The sequence below is a fragment of the Colobus angolensis genome, unplaced genomic scaffold, assembly GCF_000951035.1.
Source record: "Colobus angolensis palliatus isolate OR3802 unplaced genomic scaffold, Cang.pa_1.0 Scaffold498, whole genome shotgun sequence".
NCBI lineage: Eukaryota > Metazoa > Chordata > Mammalia > Primates > Cercopithecidae > Colobus > Colobus angolensis.
In genome coordinates this window covers 1,210,857-1,235,525 of record NW_012118465.1, presented here as the reverse complement: position 1 = coordinate 1,235,525, position 24,669 = coordinate 1,210,857, and the positions used below count along the sequence as shown (strand labels likewise).

General features: G+C 40.4%; 1 protein-coding gene across 2 annotated transcripts in view; it reads right to left on the bottom strand.

Moving 5' to 3' along the window:
* The window catches only part of GCC2 (GRIP and coiled-coil domain containing 2), a 62,462-nt gene extending 42,864 nt beyond the window's left edge, over window positions 1–19,598 (bottom strand). The window contains exons 1-4 of one of the 2 annotated variants that reach the window (XM_011959502.1): window positions 19,407–19,598; window positions 19,014–19,070; window positions 17,537–17,621; window positions 16,216–16,283 (exon numbers count right to left, since the gene is read on the bottom strand). In XM_011959502.1, coding sequence (XP_011814892.1) covers window positions 16,216–16,283; window positions 17,537–17,621; window positions 19,014–19,070; window positions 19,407–19,412 — 216 coding nt within the window. In that variant the 5' untranslated portion in view covers window positions 19,413–19,598. The remainder of the gene's footprint in view (window positions 1–16,215; window positions 16,284–17,536; window positions 17,622–19,013; window positions 19,071–19,406) is intronic. The other variant, XM_011959503.1, reaches the window with a different exon arrangement.
* Between the last annotated feature and the right edge of the window lie 5,071 nt (window positions 19,599–24,669).

Sequence of the window (24,669 nt, the reverse complement as noted above, 5' to 3'; positions counted from 1 at the left end):
AAAAAAAAAAAAAAAAAAGAAAACGGATATTATACACAAAAAGAATACTTTCAATCCAGATCACATGATCTATCATTTTACACCTATTTGACAAAAATAAAAATGTATGACAATACCTAGTGCTGGAGAGGATATGGATCCACAGTATCCCTTGTACATTGCTGGTAAAAGTTATTTCAAATACTTAATAGTGGTTTGGCACTATCTCCTGAGGTTGAACCTTCATGTAACTTTTGACGCAAAGATTTCACCCATTTACTTGTAAGAATTCTTTGCACATTTATAAAGGAGATGTATACAAGAAGGTTCATTCTGCTTGTACTCCATCGCATAAACCTCGGCATAACCCCAACATCCATTAACAGTCTAGTTTATGAATGAACTGTTATTGTAATACAATGTCATACTCTATAGCAGCATGGTGACATGCAATGACAGATAAGCTTTAGAAGAATATTAAGTGCAAAAAGTCCTAATACATTACAAATAACATGATACCCTTTTAGTGAAGTTAAAAACTAAAATGAAAAAAAATTATAAAATGATACTTATAAATGCAATAAAACTTCATAAAAGGAAAAGGAATGATGAACATGCGCCTTAGGATTATGGTTTCCTGAGGTGTGGGAAACTAGGGGGGGTAGAGTAGCAAGGGGGTGGGGATTACACTGCAAGATGTCTATTATTTTAAAGATCCTAGCTTTTGGGGGAGTTCACTTGTGATTATAGCACAAATAATTAAATTGGAAGGAAATGGAGACAATGCAAAGGAGGCAGAAGTAAAGTCCAAGACAGCAAAAATTTATTAGCTCAGAAAGATTATAGAACTTGTTGAATCTTTAAGATGAAAAAAGAATATTCATATATCAAGAATGAGCTCTTTGAAATGAAATATTTAACATCAAATAGAAATTTTAATACAGTGATGGAAAAATTAAAAGTGGATGACATTTCTTCTTAAAGGGAAAACTATTGAGAAAAAGGAAAAACTCTATTGAAAATATAAATCTAGATAAGCATTCTAGAAAGTTTTGTGGCATATTCTATAGACTGTCTCCTTCAACTTCTATAATCAACAAGTTCTTTCTTGCCTGCCTCTTTTACAGACAGCATAAAAGCTAAAACCTAAAACCCCAGATTTCTCAGATCAACAGGATGAGGATGCAGGAGCACAGGGATGAAGAGTGCCTGGGTCCTGATGACATCACTGGAAGACTGCACCAGCCTGAGAACTGCTATGTCTAAACTTCTTAGATGAAATAATACTAATTTAAAAACTTTATTATTTAAGAAAACAAAAACAAAACAGATGTAGAAAAATTCAGAGTTCTATATCAAGTTACAGCTATCATTCAAACATGAGAGTAGAATAAAGGAATATTTAAATACAAGACAATACAAAAATTTACCTACATGTATTCATTCTTAGGAAGCTACAGAAGAATGTGCTCTACCAAAATGAGACGGTTAACCCAGAGAGTGAATGACATGTGACCTAGCAAAGAACAGGGGGCCAATACAAGTAAGCAGTGTAGAAGTTCACAGGATGATCACAAAAGGCCTGCCCCAAAGTACAGGAAGACAGAAGGCAGGTATCAGAAATAAAGATGAAACAAAGATTATTTAATCTGTTTGATCATTGGGAAAGTAGAAGGGGTGGTGAAAGACAGCTAGATTTTCATCTGTTGTAACAGGAAGTTTTAGAACTGATAAATCAAGTAATAGCAGTATAAGCATATTATTTAGAAATACAGAGATAATTTTCAGAAGTTATCGGGTATTATAAGTTATTTAGAATTTAGTATTAAAAATTACATGGCTATGACTTTGGTTAAAACAACCTGAATTTTAGAATTAGTTTTTTCACACTATATATAAGTATTGCAATATAAACTTCTGATTGGTAAGAATCGAAAGATTCAACAAATCAATTTTAGGAGATCTATATATACAGGCTAAATGCAAACAACTATTTAAAAAAACCTTAAAGATCAGAAGCACAGAATGGACAGTATTTCTTAGAAAATACAAATTAGATTTCAACTTAAAAGAAAAATTAGTAACAGTGATATGGACTAGAAATTCAAGTATCTTAACATGCAACTTTTTCATGTTTCTTGCATTTAGAAGCAGCATAAATATTAACCATAATGCTGTACACCTCAAATTTTGACATGAGAAATATGGTTTCTTAGCCCTTCTTTAAAAGTCAAACCCGTGAGGTTTGCAACGAAACTAAGATTGTATTCTAATGCACTAGATGTTTACCAGACGTTTTAGTCATAATTTAAACTTGTAAGGACACACATTTTGACATGTTATATAAAGAACATAAAAGTTTCTATTAAAATCTATAGGTTTTTCCAGTGTACTTTCTCAAAAAAGTGATATAACTTAGCAAGAAAGCCTTTTCAGTTTTCTAGAAATGTAGACAACATATTATTATATTGCTATATGAGTTTTCTAAAATAGAGAACTTAATTGTAGCAGTTAAGTGATGAACACCTATTAACAACACTCCTAAAATAATTTTCTTAAATTGTTACCTTCTGAGACTTGAATGGTCAGGATAACATGCTTTAATATTAAATCAATAACCTGGCCTAAGCAAAGAATTCATGACTAATACCTCAAAAGCAAATGTAACATAAACAAAAATAAACAAATGGGACCTAATTAAACTTTTTAGTTTAATTGCTTATACCCCAAAAGCTACTGAAATAAAAGTTAAACTTTTAAATTAGCTTCTGCACAGCAAAAGAAATAATCAATCGAGTACAGACCACTCACAGAACAGGAGAAAATATCTGCAAACTACGCATCTGACAAAGGACTAGTATCCAGAATCTACAAGGACTCAACAAATCAGCAATAAAAAAACCCAAATAATCCCATTAAAAAGTGGGCAAAGGACATGAATAGACATATGAATAGACATTTCTTAAAAGGATATATACAAATGGCCAACAAACATATTAAAAAATGCTCATCATAATCATCAGGGAAATGCAACTTAAAGCCACAATGAGATACCACCTTAATCCCAGCTACTCGGGAGACTGAGGGAGAATTGCTTGAACCTGGGAAGCAGAGGTTGCAGTGAGCTGAGACTGCGCCACTGTACTCCGGCCTGGGCGACAGAGTAAGACTACATTTCAAGAAAAGTGAAAAAACAACCGATGTTTGCGTGGATGTGGGGAAAAGGGAACACTTATGCACTGCTGGTGGGAATGCAAATTAGTGCAACTTCTATGGAAAACACTATGGAGATACCTTAAAGAGCTAAACAGATCTATCAATCGATTCAGCAATCCAAAATGACTTATTTTCTTTTGGGTAGATACCAAAAGAAAGTAAGTCATTAGATGACTACAATTGTAAACAAATGTTTATGGCAGCACAATTCACCATTGCAAAGATGTGGAACCAACCTAAGTGTCCACTGACTAATGAGTAGATAAAAGTGGCACATATACACCATGGAATACTACTCAGTCATAAAAAGGAATGAAATAATGTCTTTTTAGGTAACTTGGATGGAGCTAGAGGCCATTATTCCAAATGAAATAAAACCAAAAACCATATATATTCCCACTTATAAGTGGGAGCTAAGCTATAAGTATGCAAAGCCATACAGAGCGACATAATGGACGTCAAGAGACTCAAAAGAGGGAGGGTGGAAGGGGAACTAGGGATAAAAAACTACACAGTAGGTATAATGTTCACCACTCCGGTGATGGGTACACTAAAATCTCAGACTTCACCACTATATAATTCATCCATGTAACAAAAAACCTCTTGTACCCCAAAAGCTATTGAAGTAAAAACTTTTTAAAAAATCAATAATCTGAGATGAAGGTTAGGAAAGGGCTTCAAAGGTGGCTGATTACAGGCATCTCTTACCTCCTCCACTATGAACCAAAATAGTGAGTAATTATATACATATAGATCATCCAAGAGAGAACACAAATTCAACAGAGAAGTGACAGAAAACACCTCAAAGTGACAGTTTGGAAATTTGTCCCCACCCAAATCTCATGTTGAAATGTAATTCCCAATGTTGGTGGTGGGGTCTGGTGGGAGGTGTTTGGATCATGTGGGTGGATCCCTCATGAATGGCTTGGGCCATCTCCTTGGTGAAAAGTGAGCTCTCACTCCGCGTTCACAAGATTTGGGTGTTTAAAATTGTGTGGCACTTCTTCCCACAGTGCACTCTCACATGCTCCTGCTTTTGCCATGTGACGTGCCTTGCTTCCCCTTTGCCTTCTGCCATAAATAAAAGCTCCCAGAGGCCTCCCTAGAAGCCAAGCAGATGCCAAAACTATGCTTCCTGAACAGGCTGCAGAACGATAAGCCAATTAAACCTCTTTTATTTTTAATTACCCAGTCTCAGGTCTCCCTCCCTCCCTCCCTCCCTCCCTTTTTCCCTCTTTCCTTCCATCCTTCCATTTTTCCCATAGACCTCTGGTATTTCTTTATAGCAATGCAAAAATGGCCTAAAACATAAGGAAAGAGAAGGAAGCAAGGCAGCCTGCTCAGCTACAGTTGGCTGGGAGAAGAGAGAAATTCCTCAATGCTCAGAAAGGCTAAGTGAGAGACTCTCAGCTGTCCACATTCCTGTTGCAGACTTCTACAATCCTAGCCACAGAAGGGTCCCTTGACCCCACTGGGTCCCAAGACTCACACAGGGAGTTTCCTGGAAGCCGCATGAAGGCACTGCTCCAGAGAGCTCACGCTGCCCCTACAAGCCCCTGAGTTTTGAATAGTGGCAGCACAATGCCATGGCCTCCACTCCACTGGATTACGTCTTGCCCAGCAACCTGGGCTGAGGTGTCAGCATGGGTGGCAATCTTGTCCCTTCTAACCATGCAGAGGGGGGCGGCTGAGCATTGTCATGAACCCTGAGGACAAATTCCACTGCCTGCAGCTGCTGTGGCTAAAGACTGCTGTGGGCCGAGGCACAGGTGATGCTGCCTACCTACGGCTGCTCCCAGGGGAAGCAACTTCACTCTCCTCAGTAGCAGGGACACAACACGCTGTTGTCTCCACCTGAACATTCCGCTGGTGGCCTGGGACGCTCACCGCACCCTTATATACCAGAGTCGGAATCCTTACGCACCACCGAGGAACCTAAGGGCACATGGCCTGTCCTGGCTCCAGCCCCTACCAGAACCTCAGCACAATGTCCAGGGGACTAGGTATTGTCCAGCCCGGTCCGTTACCAGTGGTACCTGAGCACTCCTCCTGGGGCCTGAGATAGGGCCCACTTAACCTGCTGCTACCACCACAGCTGGCACTCACCTGTGGATATGGAGACTGGCCCAATCAACAAATCAGTCACCGCCAAAACCAATGCTGATCAGTGAGGCCCCAGAGGGTTGTCCCACCACTGCTGTTGCTAATTCCCATGCTATATCCATTGCCCAGGGGCTCAAGAACCCACCCAACAGCCTGGCCCACTGCTGCCATTCCCAGCACCTGATCAAGCTACCTGGAGGCTCAAGAATTGGCCTGCTAACACTGGTGCCAGCAGACACACCTTGGGGCCCAGGGACAGGCATGCTCAATCCACAACTGCCACCACTGCGACCTGAAGAATGGCCTACTTGGCATTCCAGCCCCCGGCAAAACTTGACTACAGCCTCCATAAAAACTGCACCCTAAGTCACTGACGAAATCACAGTCACCACTGAGGCTGTTTACAGCCAAGTCAGTCATACTGATCCTATGCTACAGCACCCACCTAGAATCAAAGCCACTGTGCTCTACCCAATCAATCCTAAAGATACATCTTCAGGAAAAAGTTCTTCTCTAAAAAAGTAAATAAAAAAAAAAAAAACCTGGAAAAAGTGACTATTACACCAGATACACAGATATCAAGGTAAAGGACGCAGAAAACATTAAAAAGCATGGAAATATGACATCTCCAAAGGAACACAGTAATTCTCTAGCAACAGATCTCAATCAAAAAGAATTTCATAAAATCCTGGAAAACGAATTCAAAATTTTGATACTAAAGAAGCTCAGTGAGATACAAAAATTCCCAAAAAACAATACAAAGAAATCAGAAAAAAAATTCAGGGTATGAATGACAAATTTACCAGAGAGAGATATCAGAAAAAAGAACCACATAGAAATTCTAGAGCGAAGAATTCATAGAATAAAAAACAAAATACATTCAAAAGCTTCAACAATGGACTAGATCAAGCAAAAGAAAGAATGTCAGAACTTCAAGACAAGTCTTTTTTTTCTGATATAGTCACACACACACAAAAAAAATGGAAAAAGAATTTTTAAAAATGAGCAAAGTCGGCCGGGCATGGTGGCTCACGCCTGTAATCTCAGTACTTTGGGAGGCCAAGGCAGGTGGATCATCTGAGGTCAGGAGTTCAAGACCAGCCTGGCCAACATGGTGAAACCTCATCTCTACTAAAATTACAAAAATTTTAGTAGTTGGGCGTGGTGATAGGCATCTGTAATCCCAGCTATTTGGGAGCCTGAGGCAGGAGAACTGCTTGAACCCAGGAGGCAGAGGTTGCAGTGAGCAGAGATCACATCATTGCACTCCAGCCTGGGTGACAGAGTGAGATTTTGTCTCAACAACAACAACAACAAAAAGGCAGCAAAGTCTTTGTGACCTATGCAGCTCCATAAAGTGACCAAATATTTATTTGAATTATTGGGGTATCTGAAAGCAAAGAGGGAACAAAAAGACTAGAAAACCTATTTAGTGGCCAGGTACAATGGCTCATGCTTGTAATCCCAGCACTTTGGGAGGCTGAGGCGGGTGGATCACCTGAGGTCGGGAGTTTGATACCAGCCTGGCCAACATGGTGAAATCCTGTCTCTACTAAAAATACAGAAAATTAGCTAGGCATGATGGCAGACAGCTGTAATCCCAGCCACTTGGGAGCCTGAGAGAGGATCACTTGAACCCGGGAGGCGGAGGTTGCAGTGAGCCGAAATCGTGCCACTGCACTCCAGCCTGGGCAGCAAGAGTGAAACTATGCCTCAAAAACAAAACAAAACAAAACAAAACCAAAAAGTACCAGAAAATCTGTTTAGTGAAATAATACATGAAAGCTCACCAACTCTAGCAAGAGAGGTAGACATCCAGATACAGGAGGCCCAGGTATCCCCAAACAAATACAATGCAAAAAGGTATTCTCCATGGCATATTTATAGTCAACTGCTATTAAGTCAAAGACAAAGAGAATTCTAAAAACAGCAAAGAGAAAAAAAAAATCCAGCAAAGAGAAAAGCATCTAGTCACCTATAAAGGAGACTCCACCAGACTAATAGCAGGTTTCTCAGCAGGAAGCTTACAGACCCGGAGAAAAGAGAATAATATATTCATTGGAGATAAGAGAATGATATATTCAAAATGCTGAAGGAAAAACTCTCAGCAAAAGTATATTAGTTTGATCTTGCACTTCTATAAAGAACCGAGATTGGGTAATTTATAAAGAAAAGAGATTAAATTGGCTTATGGTTCTTCAAGCTGTATAGGAAGCATGGCTGGGAAGGCCTCAGGAAACTTATAATCATGGCAGAAGGCAAAGAAGAAGGAGGCACGTGTTACATGGTCGGAGCAGGAGGAAGAGAGCAAAGGGGAAAATGCTACACACTTTTAAACAACCAGATCTTGTGAGAAGTCACTCACTATCATGAGAACAGCAAGGGGGAAGTTCATCCCCATGATCCAGTCATTTCCCACTAGGCCTTGCCTCCAACACTGAAGATTACAATTTGACATGAAATTTGGGCAGGGACACAAATCCAAACCATATCACAAAGATACTATAATCAGCAAAATTATCATTCATAAATGGAGAAATAAAGTCTTCTCCAGACAAGCAAAAGCTGAGGGAATTCATTACCACTAGACCAGACCTATAAGAAATGTTCAAGGAAGTCCTAAACCTGAAAGTGAAAGGATGACATTTACAATCATAAAAACACACACAAACAGAAAACTCACTGGTAAAGCAACACACAAATAAGGAAGAGAAAGGACTCAAATGGTACCACTATAAAAAGCCAGCAAACCACTATAACGAATAATAAGAGAAAGAGAAAGGAACGAAGAATACATAAAGCAACGAGAAAACCATTAATGACAGAAAAAAGGCTCACACATCATTAATAACTTTGCATGTAAACGGAGTTAGGTTCTCTTCTTAAAAGATACAGGCAGCCAGGCGCGGTGGCTCAAGCCTGTAATCCCAGCACTTTGGGAGGCCGAGACAGGCGAATCATGAGGTCAGGAGATCAAGACCATCCTGGCTAACATGGTGAAACCCCGTCTCTACTAAAAAATACAAAAAACTGGCCGGGCGAGGGGGCGGGCGCCTGTGGTCCCAGCTACTTGGGAGGCCGAGGCAGGAGAATGGTGTAAACCCGGGAGGTGGAGCTTGGAGTGGAGATCTGGCCACTGCACTCCAGCCTGGGCGACAGAGTGACTCCGTCTCAAAAAAAAAAAAAAAAAAAGATACAGGCTGACTAAAAGGATAAAAAACATAATCCAACTATGTGCTACCCAAAAAAAATGCACTTTCCCTGTAAAGAGACATACAGAAGAAAGTTAAAGCATGGAAAAAGATATTCTGTGGAAATAAAAACCAAATGAGCAGAGAGAACAAAAGGATTCAAAAACCTATTTAGTGGCCAGGCACAGTGGCTCATGCTTGTAATCCCAGCACTTTGGGAGGCTGAGGTGGGTGGATCACCTGAGGTCTGGAGCTCGAGACCAGCCTGGCCAACATGGTGAAACCCTGTCTCTACTAAAAATACAAAAAATTAGCTGGGCATGGTGGTAGATGGCTGGAATCCCAGCTACTTGGGAGGCTGAGGCAGGACTGCTTGAACCTGGGAGGCGGAGACTGCAGTGAGCTGAGATCGCGCCACTGCACTCCAGCCTGGCAGTGGCGTGATCTCTGCTCACTGCAACCTCTGCATCCCCGGTTCAAGCGAGTCTCCTGTCTCAGGCTCCTGTGTAACTATACTGATATTAGATAAAACAGACTTTAAGTCAAAAATAGTAAAAAAAAAAAAAAAAACATTATATAATAATGAAGGGATAAATTCAGGAAGAGGATATAACAATTATAAATATACATGCATTTGACATTGGAGCAGCCAGATTCCTAAAGCATTACTAGATCTAGAGAGAGAGAGACTCCAACGCAATAGTACTGGGTAACCTCACCCCACTCTCAGCATTACACAGATCATCTAGACATAAAATTGACAAAGAAATATTGCATTTAAACCGGACTTTAGACCAAATGGAGCTAACAGATGTTTACAGAACATTTTATGTAAAAGCTGCAGAATACATATTTTTCTCAACAGCACATGACATTCATTCTCCAGAAAAGACCCTATGTTAGGCCACAAAACCGTTCTCAACAAATTTTTAAAAATCAAAATCATATCAAGTATGTTCTCAAACCACAATGAAATATTAGAAAGTTCCAAGGGGAACTTTGGAAGTGACAGAATTACATGAAAATTAAATAACATGGTCGCAAATGACCATGGGTCAATAAGGAAATTAAAACGAAAATCAAAAAATTTCTTGGAACAAATGAAAATGGAAACTACAACATACCAAAACCTATGTGATACAACAGAAGCAGTGCTAAGAGGTAAGTTCATGGCAATAAACACCTACATTCAAAAAGTAAAAAGACTTCAAACAATCTAATGATGTACCTCAATGAACCAGAAAGAACAAGCCAAACCCAAAGTTAGCAGAAGGAAAGGACTAATACAGATCAAAGCAGAACTAAATAAAATACAGACTTTTAAAAAAGGCAGAGGATCAACAAAATGAAAAGCTGGTTCTTCAAAAAGATAAACAAAATGGATAAACTACTAGTTAGGCTAACAACAACAAAAAAGAAGACCTCAATAAAATCAGAAATGAAAAAGGAGACAATTACAACCGTTATCATGGAAATAAACAGACCATCAGAGAATATTATGAATAGCTATGCACTCACAAACTGGGAAACCTAGAGGAAATGGATAAATTTCTGGAAACATACAACCTATCAAAAAAAATCCAGGAAAAAATAGAAAACCTGAACAAATTAATAACGAGTAGCAAGAATGAATCAGTAATAAAAAGTCTCCCCACAAAGAAAAGCCCAGAACCAGATGGATGCACACTGAATTCTACCAAATGTATAAAGACCTAATACCAAATCCAAAAAACTGAAACTACTCCAAAAAACTGAAGAGATGGCAATTTCCCCTCACTCATTCTAGTAAGCTGGTGCTACCCTGATACCAAAACCAGACAAGGACACAGCAAAAAAAGAACAAAAAACCCAACAACCAATATCCTTGATGAACACCAATGCAAAAATCCTCAACAAAATACTAGCAAACCAAATCTAACAGCACACTGAAAAGATAATACACCATGATCAAGTGAATTTATTCCAGGGAAGCAAGAATGGTTCAATATATGGAAATCAATGTGACATATCACATCAACAGAATAAAGGACAAAAGTCATACGTCATCCCAACAGATGCAGAAAAAGGCATTCATAAACTTCAACATCCCTTCAGGATAAAAACTCTTAGCAAACTAGGCACAGAAGGATTAAACCTCAAAATAATAAAGGCCACATATGACAAACTCACATTAACAACACACAAAAATGGGGAAAAGTTGAAAATCTTTCCTCTAAGAACTGAAACAAGACAAAGACGTCCACTTTCACCACTACTATTCAACATGGGACTTACAGTCCTAGCCAGAACAATCAGGCAAGAGAAAGAAACAAAAGACATCCAAATTGGAAACATGAAAGTTAAATTGTCCCTCTCTACAGATGACAAAAGACTATCAAAAAACTCTTAGAGCTGATAAATAAATTCAGTAAAGTTGCTGGATACAAACAATATACGAAAACCAGTAACATTTCTATATCCCAACAATAAAATAGCTAAAAAAGGAAATCAAGAAGGCAACACCTTTTACAGCTCAAAAAACAAAAAAACAACAAAAACCCAAAACACACAAAAAGTAAAAAACAAAAAAGCCAAAGAAGTGAATGAAAGATCTCTATAATGAAAACTACAAAAACACAGATGAAAGAAACTGAAGAGGACACAAATACGTGGGAAGACATTTCATGCTCATAGAATATTGTTAAAATGACCATACTACCCAAACTAATGTACAGTTCAATGAAATCCCTATTAAAATACCAACACCATTTTTCGCAGAAACAGAAAAAAGAATCCTAATATTTTTATGAAACCAAAAGAAAAAAAAAAGTCAGAAGAGCCAAAGAAATTCTGAGTTAAAAAATAAACAAAATGGAGGCATCACACTACTTGACTTCAAAACATATTACAAGGCTATAGTAACCAGAGAAACAAAGTATTGGTATATAAACAAGCATACAGACCACTAGAACAAAATAGAGAACCCAAAAAGAAATCCTCATATTTATAGACAACTAATCTTCGACAATGCCACTAAGAACACACACTGGGCAAATGACACCCTCTTCAACAAATGGTGCTAGGAAAACCAGGTAACTATACGCAGAAGAATGAAAGTGAGTCCCCATCTCTCATCATTTAGTTGATACAAGTATCAACTGAAATAGATTAAAAACTTAGATATAAGACCCAAAAGTGTAAAACTAGCAGAAGAAAACACAGGGCAAACGCATCAAGACATTGGCCTAGAAAGATTTTATTAAGATCTCAAAAGCCCAGGCAACAAAAACAGACAAATAGGACATTAAACTGAAGGCTTCTTTAATTTTTTTTTTTTTTTTTTTTTAAGATAAGGGCTTCCTCTGTCACCCAGGCTGGAGTGCAGTAGTGTGATTATGGCTCACAGCAGCTTCAACCTCCTGGGATCAAGTGATCTTCCTATCTTAGTGTCCCAAGAAGACGGGACTACACGCACTCTCCATCATGTCTGGCTAATTTTTATATTTTTTTGTGGAAATGGATTTTGCTATCTTTCTCACGCTGGTCTGAAACTGCTGGGCTCAAGTGATCCTCCTGCCATGGCTTCCCTTAATGCTGAAATTATAGGCTAAAAAGCTTCTGCACAGCAAAACAATCAACAGCGTGAAGAAGACAACCTCTTAAATGGGACAAAATACTTGCAATCTACTCATCCAATATGGGACTAATATCCAGAGTATACAAAGAACTCAACACAACATTAAAAAATAACCCCATTAAAAGATAGGCAAGGGACATGAATAGACATTTCTCAAAAGACAAAGAAATGGCCAACAAGTATATGATACTCAATATTACTAATCATCAGGGATATGCAAATCAAAACCACAATGAGGAATGGCTATCAAGAAAAATGTAACACATATTGGTGACAATGTGGAGAAAGGAGAACTCTTCTACATTGTTGGTGGAAGTGTAGGTAAGTATAGCTACTATAGAAAACAGTTGGGGATTTCTCAGGCTGGGAGCCATGGCTCTCGCCTGTAATTCCAGCACTTTGGGAGGCCAAGGCAGGCAGATCACGAGGTCAGGGGATCGAGACCATCCTGGCTAATACGGTGGAACTCTGTCTCTACTAAAAAATACAAAAAATTAGCCCGGCACGGTGGCAGCGCCTGTAGCCGCAGCTACTTGGGATGCTGAGGCAGGAGAATGGTGTGAACCTGGAAGGTGGAGCTTGCGCTGAGCTCTCGAGATCGCGTCACTGCTCTACAGCCCAGGTGACAGAGCAAGACTCCATCTCAAAAAAACAAAACAGTTGGGGATTTCTCAAAAAACGGAAAATAGAGCCACCATACAATCCAAAAACCCCACTATTGGTAGTTATTGAAAAGAAATCAATATAACAAAGGGATACATGCACTCCCGTGTTTACTGCAGCACTATTCACAATAGCAAACATATGAAATCAACCTAAGTGCCCATCAAAGGATGAATGCTATATATACACAATGGAATACTATATGGCCATAAAAAAGAATGAGATCACATCATTTCCAGCAATATGGATGGAGCTGAGGTCATTATGTTAAGTAAATCTAAGTCACGCAGAGAAAGGTAAGTATTTTTCAAAATAGCCAGAAGACCTGAAATGTACCCAACACATATATATGATAAATACCTGGGTGTGGATACTACTCTAATTTGATGATTATATATTCTATGCATTTAACAAAATTTCACATGTACCCCATGAACACGTATAAATATAATGGATTAAGAAAAAAAAACGAAGGAAAAGAAAAAAAACCTTAAAGGTAAAGTTGGGTAACTTGGATAATTTTTTTTTCTTGAGATGGAATCTCACTCTGTTGCCCAGGCTGTAGTACAGTGGCACTATCTTGGCTCACTCAACTTCTGCCTCCTGGGTTCAAGTGATTCTTCTGCCTCAGCCTCCAGAGTAGCTTGAGCTACAGGCGCGGGCTACCATGCCCGGTTAATTTTTCTATTTTGAGTAGAGATGGGGTTTTACCAAGTTGGCCAGGCTGGTCTCCAACTCCTGACCTCAGGTGATCCGTCTGCCTCAGCCTCCCAAAATGCTGGGATTACAGGTGTGAGCCACCGAGCTCAGCCGAAATTTTCTAATCTTGTCTTTAGGAGCAGTTTTGACAGCGGGAGAATACATTGATGAGTGATAAGGAGGAAACAGCAGGTAGGTATTTAAATGTTCTTATTTTGAAATGCAATTCTGTAACAAGTATTTTAAGAGTTAATGGATAAAAAACTAGAAAACACTCTAGAGGTTGCAGTGGGCGGAGATCACGCCACTGCACTCCAGCCTGGGCGATAGGGAGAAACCCTATCTCAACAACAACAACAAAAAATCCCCCAGAAATAATACATGGTAATAACAACAATGATAACTAACAATTATTGGGTACTTATGTGGCCAACCCAGTTCTGTGTGCAGCGGATGTATTACCTTATCAATCCTACATTTCTACATCAATCCTATTTGTACCTCAATCTTACAAACAGAAAGTATTATTATTGCTGTTCTACAGATGACAAAACTGAATCATAGAGAAAGAATATAAGAAACTTAGTCAAGGTCACATAGCTGGTCAGTGGAGGAACAAGGATTTGAAAGCCTAACTCAGGCAGTCTGGGTATAACTGACCTTCTTCCTTAATTACTATATAGTTGTATTGTGGCTATCATGGATTAAGAAAACACATAATGCTCAAATATACAAAGAAGACTACTGTGAACTCAATAATACTTACATGAAACAGTACATTATAAAATGAAATGGCATTTGTGTACATCATTCTAGCTTCATACATTGTAACTAAAGAACAAAATGATACGGCATGACATGCATATGAATTTAAAGACCCGTTGTAATAACTCTCTGGGAGTCCCTCAGTAGTAAGTAGGGAGCCACTGATGAGAAAATAAGATAATAAATAACCAGGTTGGGTGCAGTGGCTCATGCCTGTAATTCCAGCACTTTGGGAGGACAAGGCGGGTGGATCACGAGGTCAGGAGATTGAGACCATCCTGGCTAATGTGGTGAAACCCCATCTCTACTAAAAGTACAGAAAATTAGCTGGGCGTGGTGGTGGGTGCCTGTAAGTCCCAGTTACTTGGGAGGCTGAAGCAGGAGAACGGCATGAACCCAGGAGGCGGAGCTTACAGTGAGCTGAGATTGTGCCACTGCACTTCAGCCTGGGCGATAGGGCAAGATTCCCTCTCAAAAATAAGTAAATAAACAAACAAACATATAACCAAAGGATATTATGCAAAAGCAGTGAACACAATATTGCAGAGCTCTGACATGCAAAAGAAACTTTACAGAAGCTTGGCCTAAGGTGGGGAATGAAAAAGCATTTGTTAGCATTAAGGGAGTGGAAATAATAAGCAACTCAGGTCTCTTTTTTTTGAGATGGAGTCTTGCTCTGTTGCCCAGGCTGGAGTACAGTGGCTCAATCTCAACACACTGCAACCTCTGCCTCCTGGGTTCAAGCAATCCTCGTGCCTCAGCCTCCTGAGTAGCTGGGATTTCAGGTGTGGGCAATCACGCCCAGTTAAATGTACTTTTAGTAGAGACTGGGTTTCACCATGCTGGCCATGCTGACCTTAAGCTCCTGAGCTCAAGTGATCCTCCCACCTTGGCCTCCCAAAGTGCTGGGATTACAGGTGTGAGCCACTGCGTCCGGCCTGCAACTCAGGTTTTTAAACAGGGAATAAAAATAACATTTTGTTATCTGGCAGGATTATGTAAGACTAAAAAGAGAAAGAGAACCCAGTTAGGTTTTTATTGAAACAGGTTAAGTCTTTGATGTGTTTAACATAAAGCCAGAGAAATGGAGAGAAAAGAGAGAAACTGGAACAGTTTCTTAAAGCTATGATAGGTCTCTGGTGGCTGACGCATATAGAGAATAAAGGAAATAGAAAAGTTAAAGTGTCTCTAAAGTCAAAAGGTATGAAAAACTGTGGTGCCACTGGTCTAACCAAGGGAAGCAATTTGGTTATGCTGAGTTTGATGAGATGGTTTAAGTGAGATATGTGAGAGGGAAACCCAACTGTGCGATCTGGGTCAGTAGTCATGTCCAGGGATATGAATCTATCTATAGATTATATATTGCACACCTAAAATCACTGAAGTCCTGAGCATGGCCAGGTTTTCTCAGGAGGCTGGGGAAGAGCAGACAGAGAATGAAGTAACAATCATAATTAGAAAATATGGGCTGGGCGTGGTGGCTCATGCCTGTAATCCCAGCACTTTGGGAGGCCGAAGTGGGCGGATCATGAGGTCAAGAGAGCAAGACCATCCTGGCCAATAGGGTGAAATCCCATCTCTACTAAAAATAAAAAATCTAGCTGGGCATAGTGGCATGCACCTGTAGTCTCAGCTACTTGGAAGGCTGAGGCAGGAGAATCGCCTGAACCCAGGAGGCAGAGGTTACAGTGAGCCAAGATCACACCACTGCACTCCAGCCTGGCAACAGAGCGAGAGTCCATCTCAGAAAAAGAAAGAAAGAAAAAAGAAAATACGTGGGAAGAAAGAGTAGAATAATTTCAGAATAGAAAGAGACCTAGAGGTAATTAACCCACTCTTTTTACAGTGAACCAGATAGGTAAAAACAACCATGGCAGAGAGGAAGTAGAAGAACAGGGACAGAAAGCCAGATAGCCTCCAGCAGACTGACAATCCTCATGGAAATTTTATTTCTCTTCAGACATTTCCCAACTTAATAGTTACCTTAATAATATCATCAGTTCCTTCAGTAACAGGTCTTGATTTGAGTTCTTCAATTTCTTTCTCCAATTCTAAACAATTAAAAAATAAAGGACTCCGGTTCAGAAATAAAGAACATAATTACTGGGAAACTGATAAGTACAGTCTTACAAAACCCCCCCAAAATCTGCAAATTAGAATATATTTAAGCAGAATAGTATGATTAATCTCTGCATTCATCACTATGCTTCAGCATTATTACATGGCCAATTTTGTTTCCTCCCAACTTGTATTCACTTCCTCCTTCACTGCTCTTATCCACCTGATAATTTTCAAGCATACTCCAGACATCATATTATTTCACCTGTAAGTACATAAAACCTTAAAAGCAACAATCGCATATTAAGAATAAACGTTATTGAGAATGGCCTGGCCAACATGGTGAAATCTTGTCTTTACTAAAAATACAAAAAATAGCCAGGCATGGTGGTGGGCGCCTGCAGTCCCAGTTACTCAGGAGGACTTGGCAGGCTGAGGCAGGAGAATCGCTTGAACCCGGGAAGGGGAGGTTTGCAGTGAGCCGAGATTGTGCCACTGCACTCCAGCCTAGCCAATGAGAGCAACACTGTCTCAAAAAAAAAGAAGAAGAAACGTTAATCGAAGTGTTTCACTAGCAAATGCCTAGATCTCAGGCCTAGAACTTCTTTCCAAATAAATTATTCTCTTTATTGCAAAGTGATCCAAACTCCCAAGACATAATTTTATCTTTTCTAATAGAAAATAAGTCTTGGCTTTTAAGCTAAGCAGTTAATATTTGTAAGTCACTGGAAATTCAAGAGCTCATGTGCATATACTAAAAAAAAGATCTAAGATCTTTTTCCTTCTGGAATAAAAAGAAAACTGAATAGGGAATCAATCCACTTCAGCAGAAAAATATACTTTAATGTCTATAAATGGAAATCTTTTATTATTTTAACTGAGGAAGCATTCCATCTCTTTGGGCTTATCTTCTGTCTCTAACATTTCAACTGATTTCTCTTGAAAAAATGCTTTACTCAGAAGAATCTAAAGTCTACATGAAGAAAAAACACACTTAACTTGCACAAACTTTAAAAATCCTCCTCCCTGATTTTAACAACTCAAAAGTCACTGTGGTTTAGAGACGTGGGAATAATTTAGAAATCAGAGGTAAATTTTTAGAATGTTAAAGAACAGATTCTACTACACTAAGGTGCACTTGGAATCACTGGAAAACAAAAACAAGCCAATGCATTATTTTAAAAACTACCATTTTAAACCACGATTAAAGAGACTGTGATCAAGATGAATATTTTCAACCCAATACCTGTACACCTTGATTTAGCTTTCTGTATTAGCATCATCTGTTTCTTGGCAAACTTGATGAGGTCTTCTTTGGGCAATGTTTCCAGCTGAAAGATGTGGTCATGTTACCAACTTGTTATAACTCATGTTTCTAGTATACCACAAAAAAGAAACAATGTCTGCCAGAAAACAAAAACATTCTACAGAATAAATCTTTATGCCAACAGCATACTTTGTTCCACATTTTTTTTTTCTTTTTCTGAGACAGAGTCTCGCTCTATTGCCCAGGCCGGAGTGCAATGACACGATTTTGGCTCACTGCAACCTCTGCCTCCCAGGTTTAAGCAATTCTCCTGCCTCAGCCTCCCAAATAGCTGGGATCACAGGCGCCCGCTACCACGCCCGGCTAATTTTCGTATTCTGAGTAGAAACGGGGTTTCACCGTGTTGGCCAGGCTGCTCTCAAAACTCCTGACCTCAGGTGATCCACCCGCCTTGGCCTCCCAAAGTGTTGGGATTACAGGCGTGAGCCACCGCGCCCGGCCACATCTTTTAAAATAAGCAAATGCAACGTCAACTCTGTAATTGCTACGCAAGTACTAAAAATTAATTATGCAACTACTATGAAACACAAATACCAGGACATATCCTCTTATAGTTAATGTTACAGGTTGACATTGCTAGCTTTTAATTGTAAAATTAGTGGGTTGGAGCTAAGGCTACTTAAAATTCCTTGGAGCTGTAAAAGTATTTCATTCTATTTAAGGCTGAAAGTGGTCACAAGAAACTGTAAGCATAATGACAGCAGCAAGATGAACCAGGTAACATTCAGGCTTTAATTAAAAAATTAAGCTTTACCACTTGAAAAAATTACTTAAGCCTGTGGTCTCAGGTTTAAGCTTCACCACTTGAGAAAATTACTTAAGCCTGTGGTTTCAGGTTTCTCAACAACAGTACCTATCTCATGGTTATCATGAAGCTTAAATGAAGTAACTGAGTGGTTAGGCAAGTGCCTGAAATTTAGCATGCAAGCAATAAACCTTAGCAATAAACCACTATCGTTTAGAATGATTAAATGTTAAACACTGTACAAGGTCATAAAACTGGACTAATTCAACTCTTTGACAATGTAAAAACTGGAGCCCACAGATCAGAATCCCTTGATCCCTACCCTATGTCACTGCTCCTTCCACTACATCAGTATATAAACCTTCTTAAATTAGACTGCTTTGTTTCATGTTCGAAAAATCGCAGGATCTCCCAGCAGTGTTAACCAGGAGCAGGAAGTAAACAAAAAGTCTTTTTATATCGGGGTGGGCGGGGGAGAAAGAAACAGGAAATGGATGGGTGACTGCGTAAACTAAAATTGAGATCCCTTGGAGCAAGGATATTTAAAAAAATATTATACATATTATAGCGCCCCCCTTCCCCATGCCAAAGTTTTCCAATTCATCACCCTTCCATTCTTCAGGGAGCCCGCTATTCAAGTATCCTCTTCACCTTAGATTTCCCAGTCCCAGGGGTAGCTGGTGAAGCCACTCCATCTTGAACAGGATCCTGCAAAACAAAATCAAACCCAGGTGTCAGAAGAACTCTTTTCCTAATCCCACACGGAACTCGTGGAACCCTTACAGGGATAAAACCTTCTATGGAATCAAGTGGTGGAAAGCCTTGAGAGACAGAGAATGAGGGCGGACGGAGGCGGTCGCTGTGGCAAATCGCATACAAACGGACTCTATGAGGACAGGTAATCGCCAGGGATGGAGTTTAGGGAAGATGAGGCAGGCGACGGGCTCCGGGGCACCTTCCGCGCCCTCCCACCGGGCCCACCCCCACATCCCAAGTCCCTGCGCGGAAGGCTTGATGGGAGGCAGTGGGCCCGACCTCAGTTACCTCCATCGCCGCCTGCCTGCCGCTGGCCCGCAACCAGCCGCCGCCACCGCTGCACTTCTGTTTGCGACAGCCTCTGACGTAGGCTCGACTGCAGGTCAAAGGTCGCGCTCTCCGGGCGGCCCGCCCCCCGCGTCTCCATAGCTACGGCTCCCCAGCACTTCCGCTTACGCCTCTGTGTCCGGGTTAAGGTTCCCCGGGCGGTGCCGAGGGCGGAGTCGGTGTAGATGTTCTACCTGGGGCTCGACCCGTGGGCCTGCGGGTCACAGAGTAGGTGTGGGTCCCGCCACCGCCGGTTATTGGTATGGGAACGCGGGCCAATTACCCCTTGGGGCCTCGGTTTCCACGTCTGTAAAATCTTGTGAGAGTGAGGAGAGCATTGGATTGGAGTACAGGTCCGTCAGCCCCCGGAAGGTGTCTACTAGCCTGCGAGTGCCTGCGGGACCCACAGTTGCTTCCGGGGGTGGCTCCTTGGGCATTTGTGGCCAGCGTGGTGCCCAGGAGCTCCGTGACTCACAGGTCAGTGATGAGGTGGAGTACTTCCCTGAGGAGGCATTCCTTGACTCTCGAGTCTGTGAGGAGGTCCCGGGACAGCTCTGTTCTGCAGCCGCCCGGTACTGATGGTGATGTGGTGGATGCAAGATAGTCTGCCAGGGAGCTGGGCAGCCGTGGGAGGAGACTCTGTAGAATAGGGGGCACGAGGCCACCCTTTCTCCGAGGGCACGCCGAAGAATCTGTGGTCGAATCCCAGAGCTGCTGCAGTGTCCTGATTGGCGGTCCAGTGCTCTGAGAGCCTTTCTGTTAACTGCTGAAGTGGTTTGCTGCACTTTTACCTTTCCATTAATGTTTTCCATACACTTCCATAACTAAGGTAACCTGAAGATAACCCAGTTTCCTGTAGTTTAAATGGCCAAAAGGATGAAGAGGCAGCATACAGTATGTAACTAGTAAATGGTAGCTGCTTATTACTAGGTAAAAGAAGTGTGATTGTGGACATCTACTCTTTGTCTTTGACAGTGTGTATCACCCATAGTGTTTGACTAGGATTGGTTCGGGGTGGTGTGTGACCTAAGATGTACAGTCAGAAGCTTTGAGACTTCTATTTAGTATTTTGGTTTAGTGATAATATTTTCTCTTTCTTTGGATGTGATTGAAGAAACATACAGCCCTGATTGCTGTTGGCAGACATCTGCCGGTACGGTAGAAAGCAGCCTGAGGACAAAATTGTTAAGAGGAAAAAGCAGCCTAAGGACAAAATTGTTAAGAGGGAAAAAGCAGAGCTGAGGCAGCTCCGGAGGAATGAAACTGGAGCTTTGATAAGTTATCAGTGAGTCGGTAAATTCCCTTTAAGTGATCCAGTTAACACTGGGGTTTGCTGTTCCTTGTAACAGTGTACACATCTATTGGGAGGAAGAGTTTTCCAACTTAAAGAAAAAATCTCTCTTAATGAGATGACTAGAGAAAATGTCCGTAAATCTGGACATTGTGCAGTGGTATAAAATGGGCAACTTTCCTACTGAAAAGATCTAAGAGCCACCAACATTTTATGGCAGCACATGCTATTAAAGAAGCATTCTCCTTGAAAACCGGCACAAGGTTGAGTGTGGTGGCTCACGCCTGTAATCCCAGCACTTTGGGAGGCCAAGGCAGGCAGATCACTTGAGATCAGGAGTTTGAGACCATCCTGGCCAACATGGTGAAACCCCGTCTCTACTAAAAATACAAAAATTAGCTGGTCGTGGTGGTGAGTGCCTGTAGTCCTAGCTACTTAGGAGGCTGAGGCAGGAGGGTCTCTTGAACCTGGGAGGCGGAGGTTTTGTGGAGGTTGTAGTGAGTTGAGATTGTGCCCCTGCTCTCCAGCTGGGGTGACAGAGTGAGACCCCGTCTAAAAAAAAAAAAAAAAGCTGGCACAAGACAAGGATGCCCTCTCAGCACTCCTATTCAACATAGTATTGGAGGTTCTGGCCACAGCAATCAGGAAAGAGAAATAAAGGCATTCAAATAGGAAGAGAGGAAGCCAAACTCCCTGTTTGCAGATGCCATGATCCTATATCTAGAAAACCCCATTGTCTCAGCCCAAAAGCTTCTTAAGCTGATACGCAGGTTCAGCAGTCTCATGATACACAATCAATGTGCAGAAATTGCTAGCATTCCTATACATTGACAACAGTCAAGCTGAGAGCCAAATCACAAGAGAACTCATTCACAATTGCCACAAAAAGAATAAAGTACCTAGAAATACAGCTAACAAGGGAAGGGAAAGATCTCTACAAATAAGTCAGATGACACAAACAAATGAAAAAATATTCCATGCTCATGGATAGGAAGAATCAATATCATTGAAATGGCCACACTGCCCAAAGCAGTTTATAGATTCAATACTATTCCTATAAAACTACCACTTACATTATTTGCAGAATTAGAAAAACCTATTTTAAAATTCATGTGGAACTTGCTGGGCGTGGTAGCTCACGCCTGTAATCCCAGCACTTTGGGAGGCCAAGATGGGCGGATCACAATGTCAGGAGATCCAGATCATCCTGGCTAACACAGTGAAACCCTGTCTCTACTAAAAATACAAAAATAAAATTAGCCAGGCATGGTGGTGGGTGCCTGTAGTCCCAGCTACTCGGGAGGCTGAGGCAGGAGAATGGCGTGAACCCAGGAGGCAGAGCTTGCAGTGAGCTGAGATCGCGCCACTGCACTCCAGCCTGGGTGACAGAGCAAGACTCTGTCTCAAAAACATAAATAAATAAAAATAAAATTCATGTAGAACTACAAAAGAGCCCAAATAGCCAAGGCAGTCCTAAGCAAAAAGAACAAAGCTGGAGGCATCATAGTACCTGACTTCAAACTATATTGCAAGGCTACAGTAACCAAAACAGCATGGCACTGGTACAAGAGCATACATATTGACCAATGGAACAGAATGGACAACCTAGAAATAAGGCTGTATACCTACAACCATCTGATCTTCAACAAACCTGATGGAAACAAGCAATGGGGAAAGGATTCCGTATTCAGTAAATGGTGCTGGGATAACTGGCTAGCCATATGCAGAAAATTGAAACTGGACCCCTTTCTTACACTATATAGAAAAACTAACTCAAGATGGATTAAAGACTTAAATGTAAAACCCAAAACTATAGAAATTCTGGAAGACAATCTAGGCAATACCGTTCAGGATATAGGCATGGGCAAAGATATGATGACAAAGCAATTGCAACAAAAGCAAAAATTGACAAGTGGGATCTAATTAAACTAAAGAGCTTCTCACAGCAAAATAAACTATCAGAGTAAACAACCTACAGAATGGGAGAAAATTTTTGCAAACTATAATATGACAAAGGTCTAATAGCCAACACCTATAAGAAACTTAAATTTATTTATTTTTTAATTATACTTTTAAGTTCTAGGGTACATGTGCACAACATGCAGGTTTGTTACATATGTATACATGTGCCATGTTGGTGTGCTGCACCCATTAACTCGTCATTTGCATTAGGTATATCTAAATACCGCACGTTCTCACTCATAGGTGGGAATTGAACAATGAGATCACTTGGACACAGGAAGGGCGTCATCACAAACCGGGTCCTATGGTGGGGGGGAGCGGGGAGGGATACTGTTAAGAAACTTAAATTTACAAGAAAAAAATCTATTGAAAAGTTGGCAAAAGACGTGAACAGACACTTCTCCAAAGAAGACATACATGTGGCCAACAAACATGAAAAAAGCTCAACATCACTGATCATTAGAGAAATGCAAATCAAAATCACAATGAGATACCATCTTATGCCAGTCAGAATGACCATTATTAAAAAGTAAAAAAAAATCACAGATGCTGGCAAGGTTGTGGAGAAAAAGGAACGCTTTTACACTGTTGGTGGGAGTGTAAATTAGTTCAGCCATTATGGAAGACAGTGTGGCAGTATGGTGATTCCTCAAAGATCTAAAAACAGAAATACCATTTGACCAGCAATCCCCTTATTGGGTATATACCCAAAGCAGTATAAATCATTCTCTTATAAAGACACATACACATATATGTTCACTGCAGCACTATTTAAAATATCAAAGACATAGAATCAACCTAACTGCCCATCAGTGATAGACTGGATAAAGAAAATGTAGTACATATACACCATGGAATACTATGCAGCTATTAAAAGAAACAAGATCATGTCCTTTGCAGGAACATGAATGAGGCTGGAGGCCATTATCCTCAGAAAACTAATGCAGGAACAGAAAACCAGTACCACATGTTCTCACTTATAAGTGGGAGCTAAATGATGGGAATAAATTGACACATAGTGGGGAACAACACACAGTGGGGCCTAATGGAGGAGTTGGAGGGTGGGAGAAGGGAGAGGATCAGGAAAAATAACTAGTAGATACTAGGCTTAATACCTGGGTGATGAAGTAATTGGTACAACCACCATGACACATGCTTACCTATGTAACCTGCATGTCATGCACATGTACCCCTGAAATTAACAGTTAAAAAAAAAAGTGGATAAATGATTTCACAGACAGTATTGTTAAAACTGGAAGACTTTGAGCAGCGTTTGAGAAAAGAGGAATTCCTACATCAAGTATAATACATTGCCTTTTATATAGCAGGCATTCCATGAATGCTTAATTGAATCAATTAATGTATTAAAGGATCAAGGAACAGAACATAAGATCACTAGTCAGTTTCTCCCCAGGTTTTGAATAAGCTTGAAGCTAAAACTTTGGAGTTATTTGCTCTATCTGTTGATACAAATGATGTTATAGCATTTTTTTTTCCTTTCCGGTATGGAATCCAGTCTGGGATCAGGTATTACGTTTGTCATGTCTCTTCAGACTCCTTTAATCTGGAGCACTTACACAGTTTTTCTTGGTGTTTTGTAAAATTAACATTTTCAAGACTAATTCTCCCCATCTTTTTTTTTTTTTTTTCAGTTAACATATAATAGAATGGATTTTCCTTTTGGCATGCAGTTCTTTGAATTTTAATACGCATATAGACGTAACCATCAGCACAATCAAGTTACAGAAAAGCACTATTATCTCCCAAACTCCCTCATTTGTCTGTTTTAGGCACACTCTCCTTCCATCCCTAATTCCTGGCAACACCGTGATCTGTTTTTCATCACTATACTTTTGTCCTTTCATGAATATAACATAAATGGAAATATACAGTATGAACCTTTTGAGACTGGCTTCTTCCAGTCAGCATAATGCCTTTGAGATTCATCCACATTGTTGCATTTACTGATAG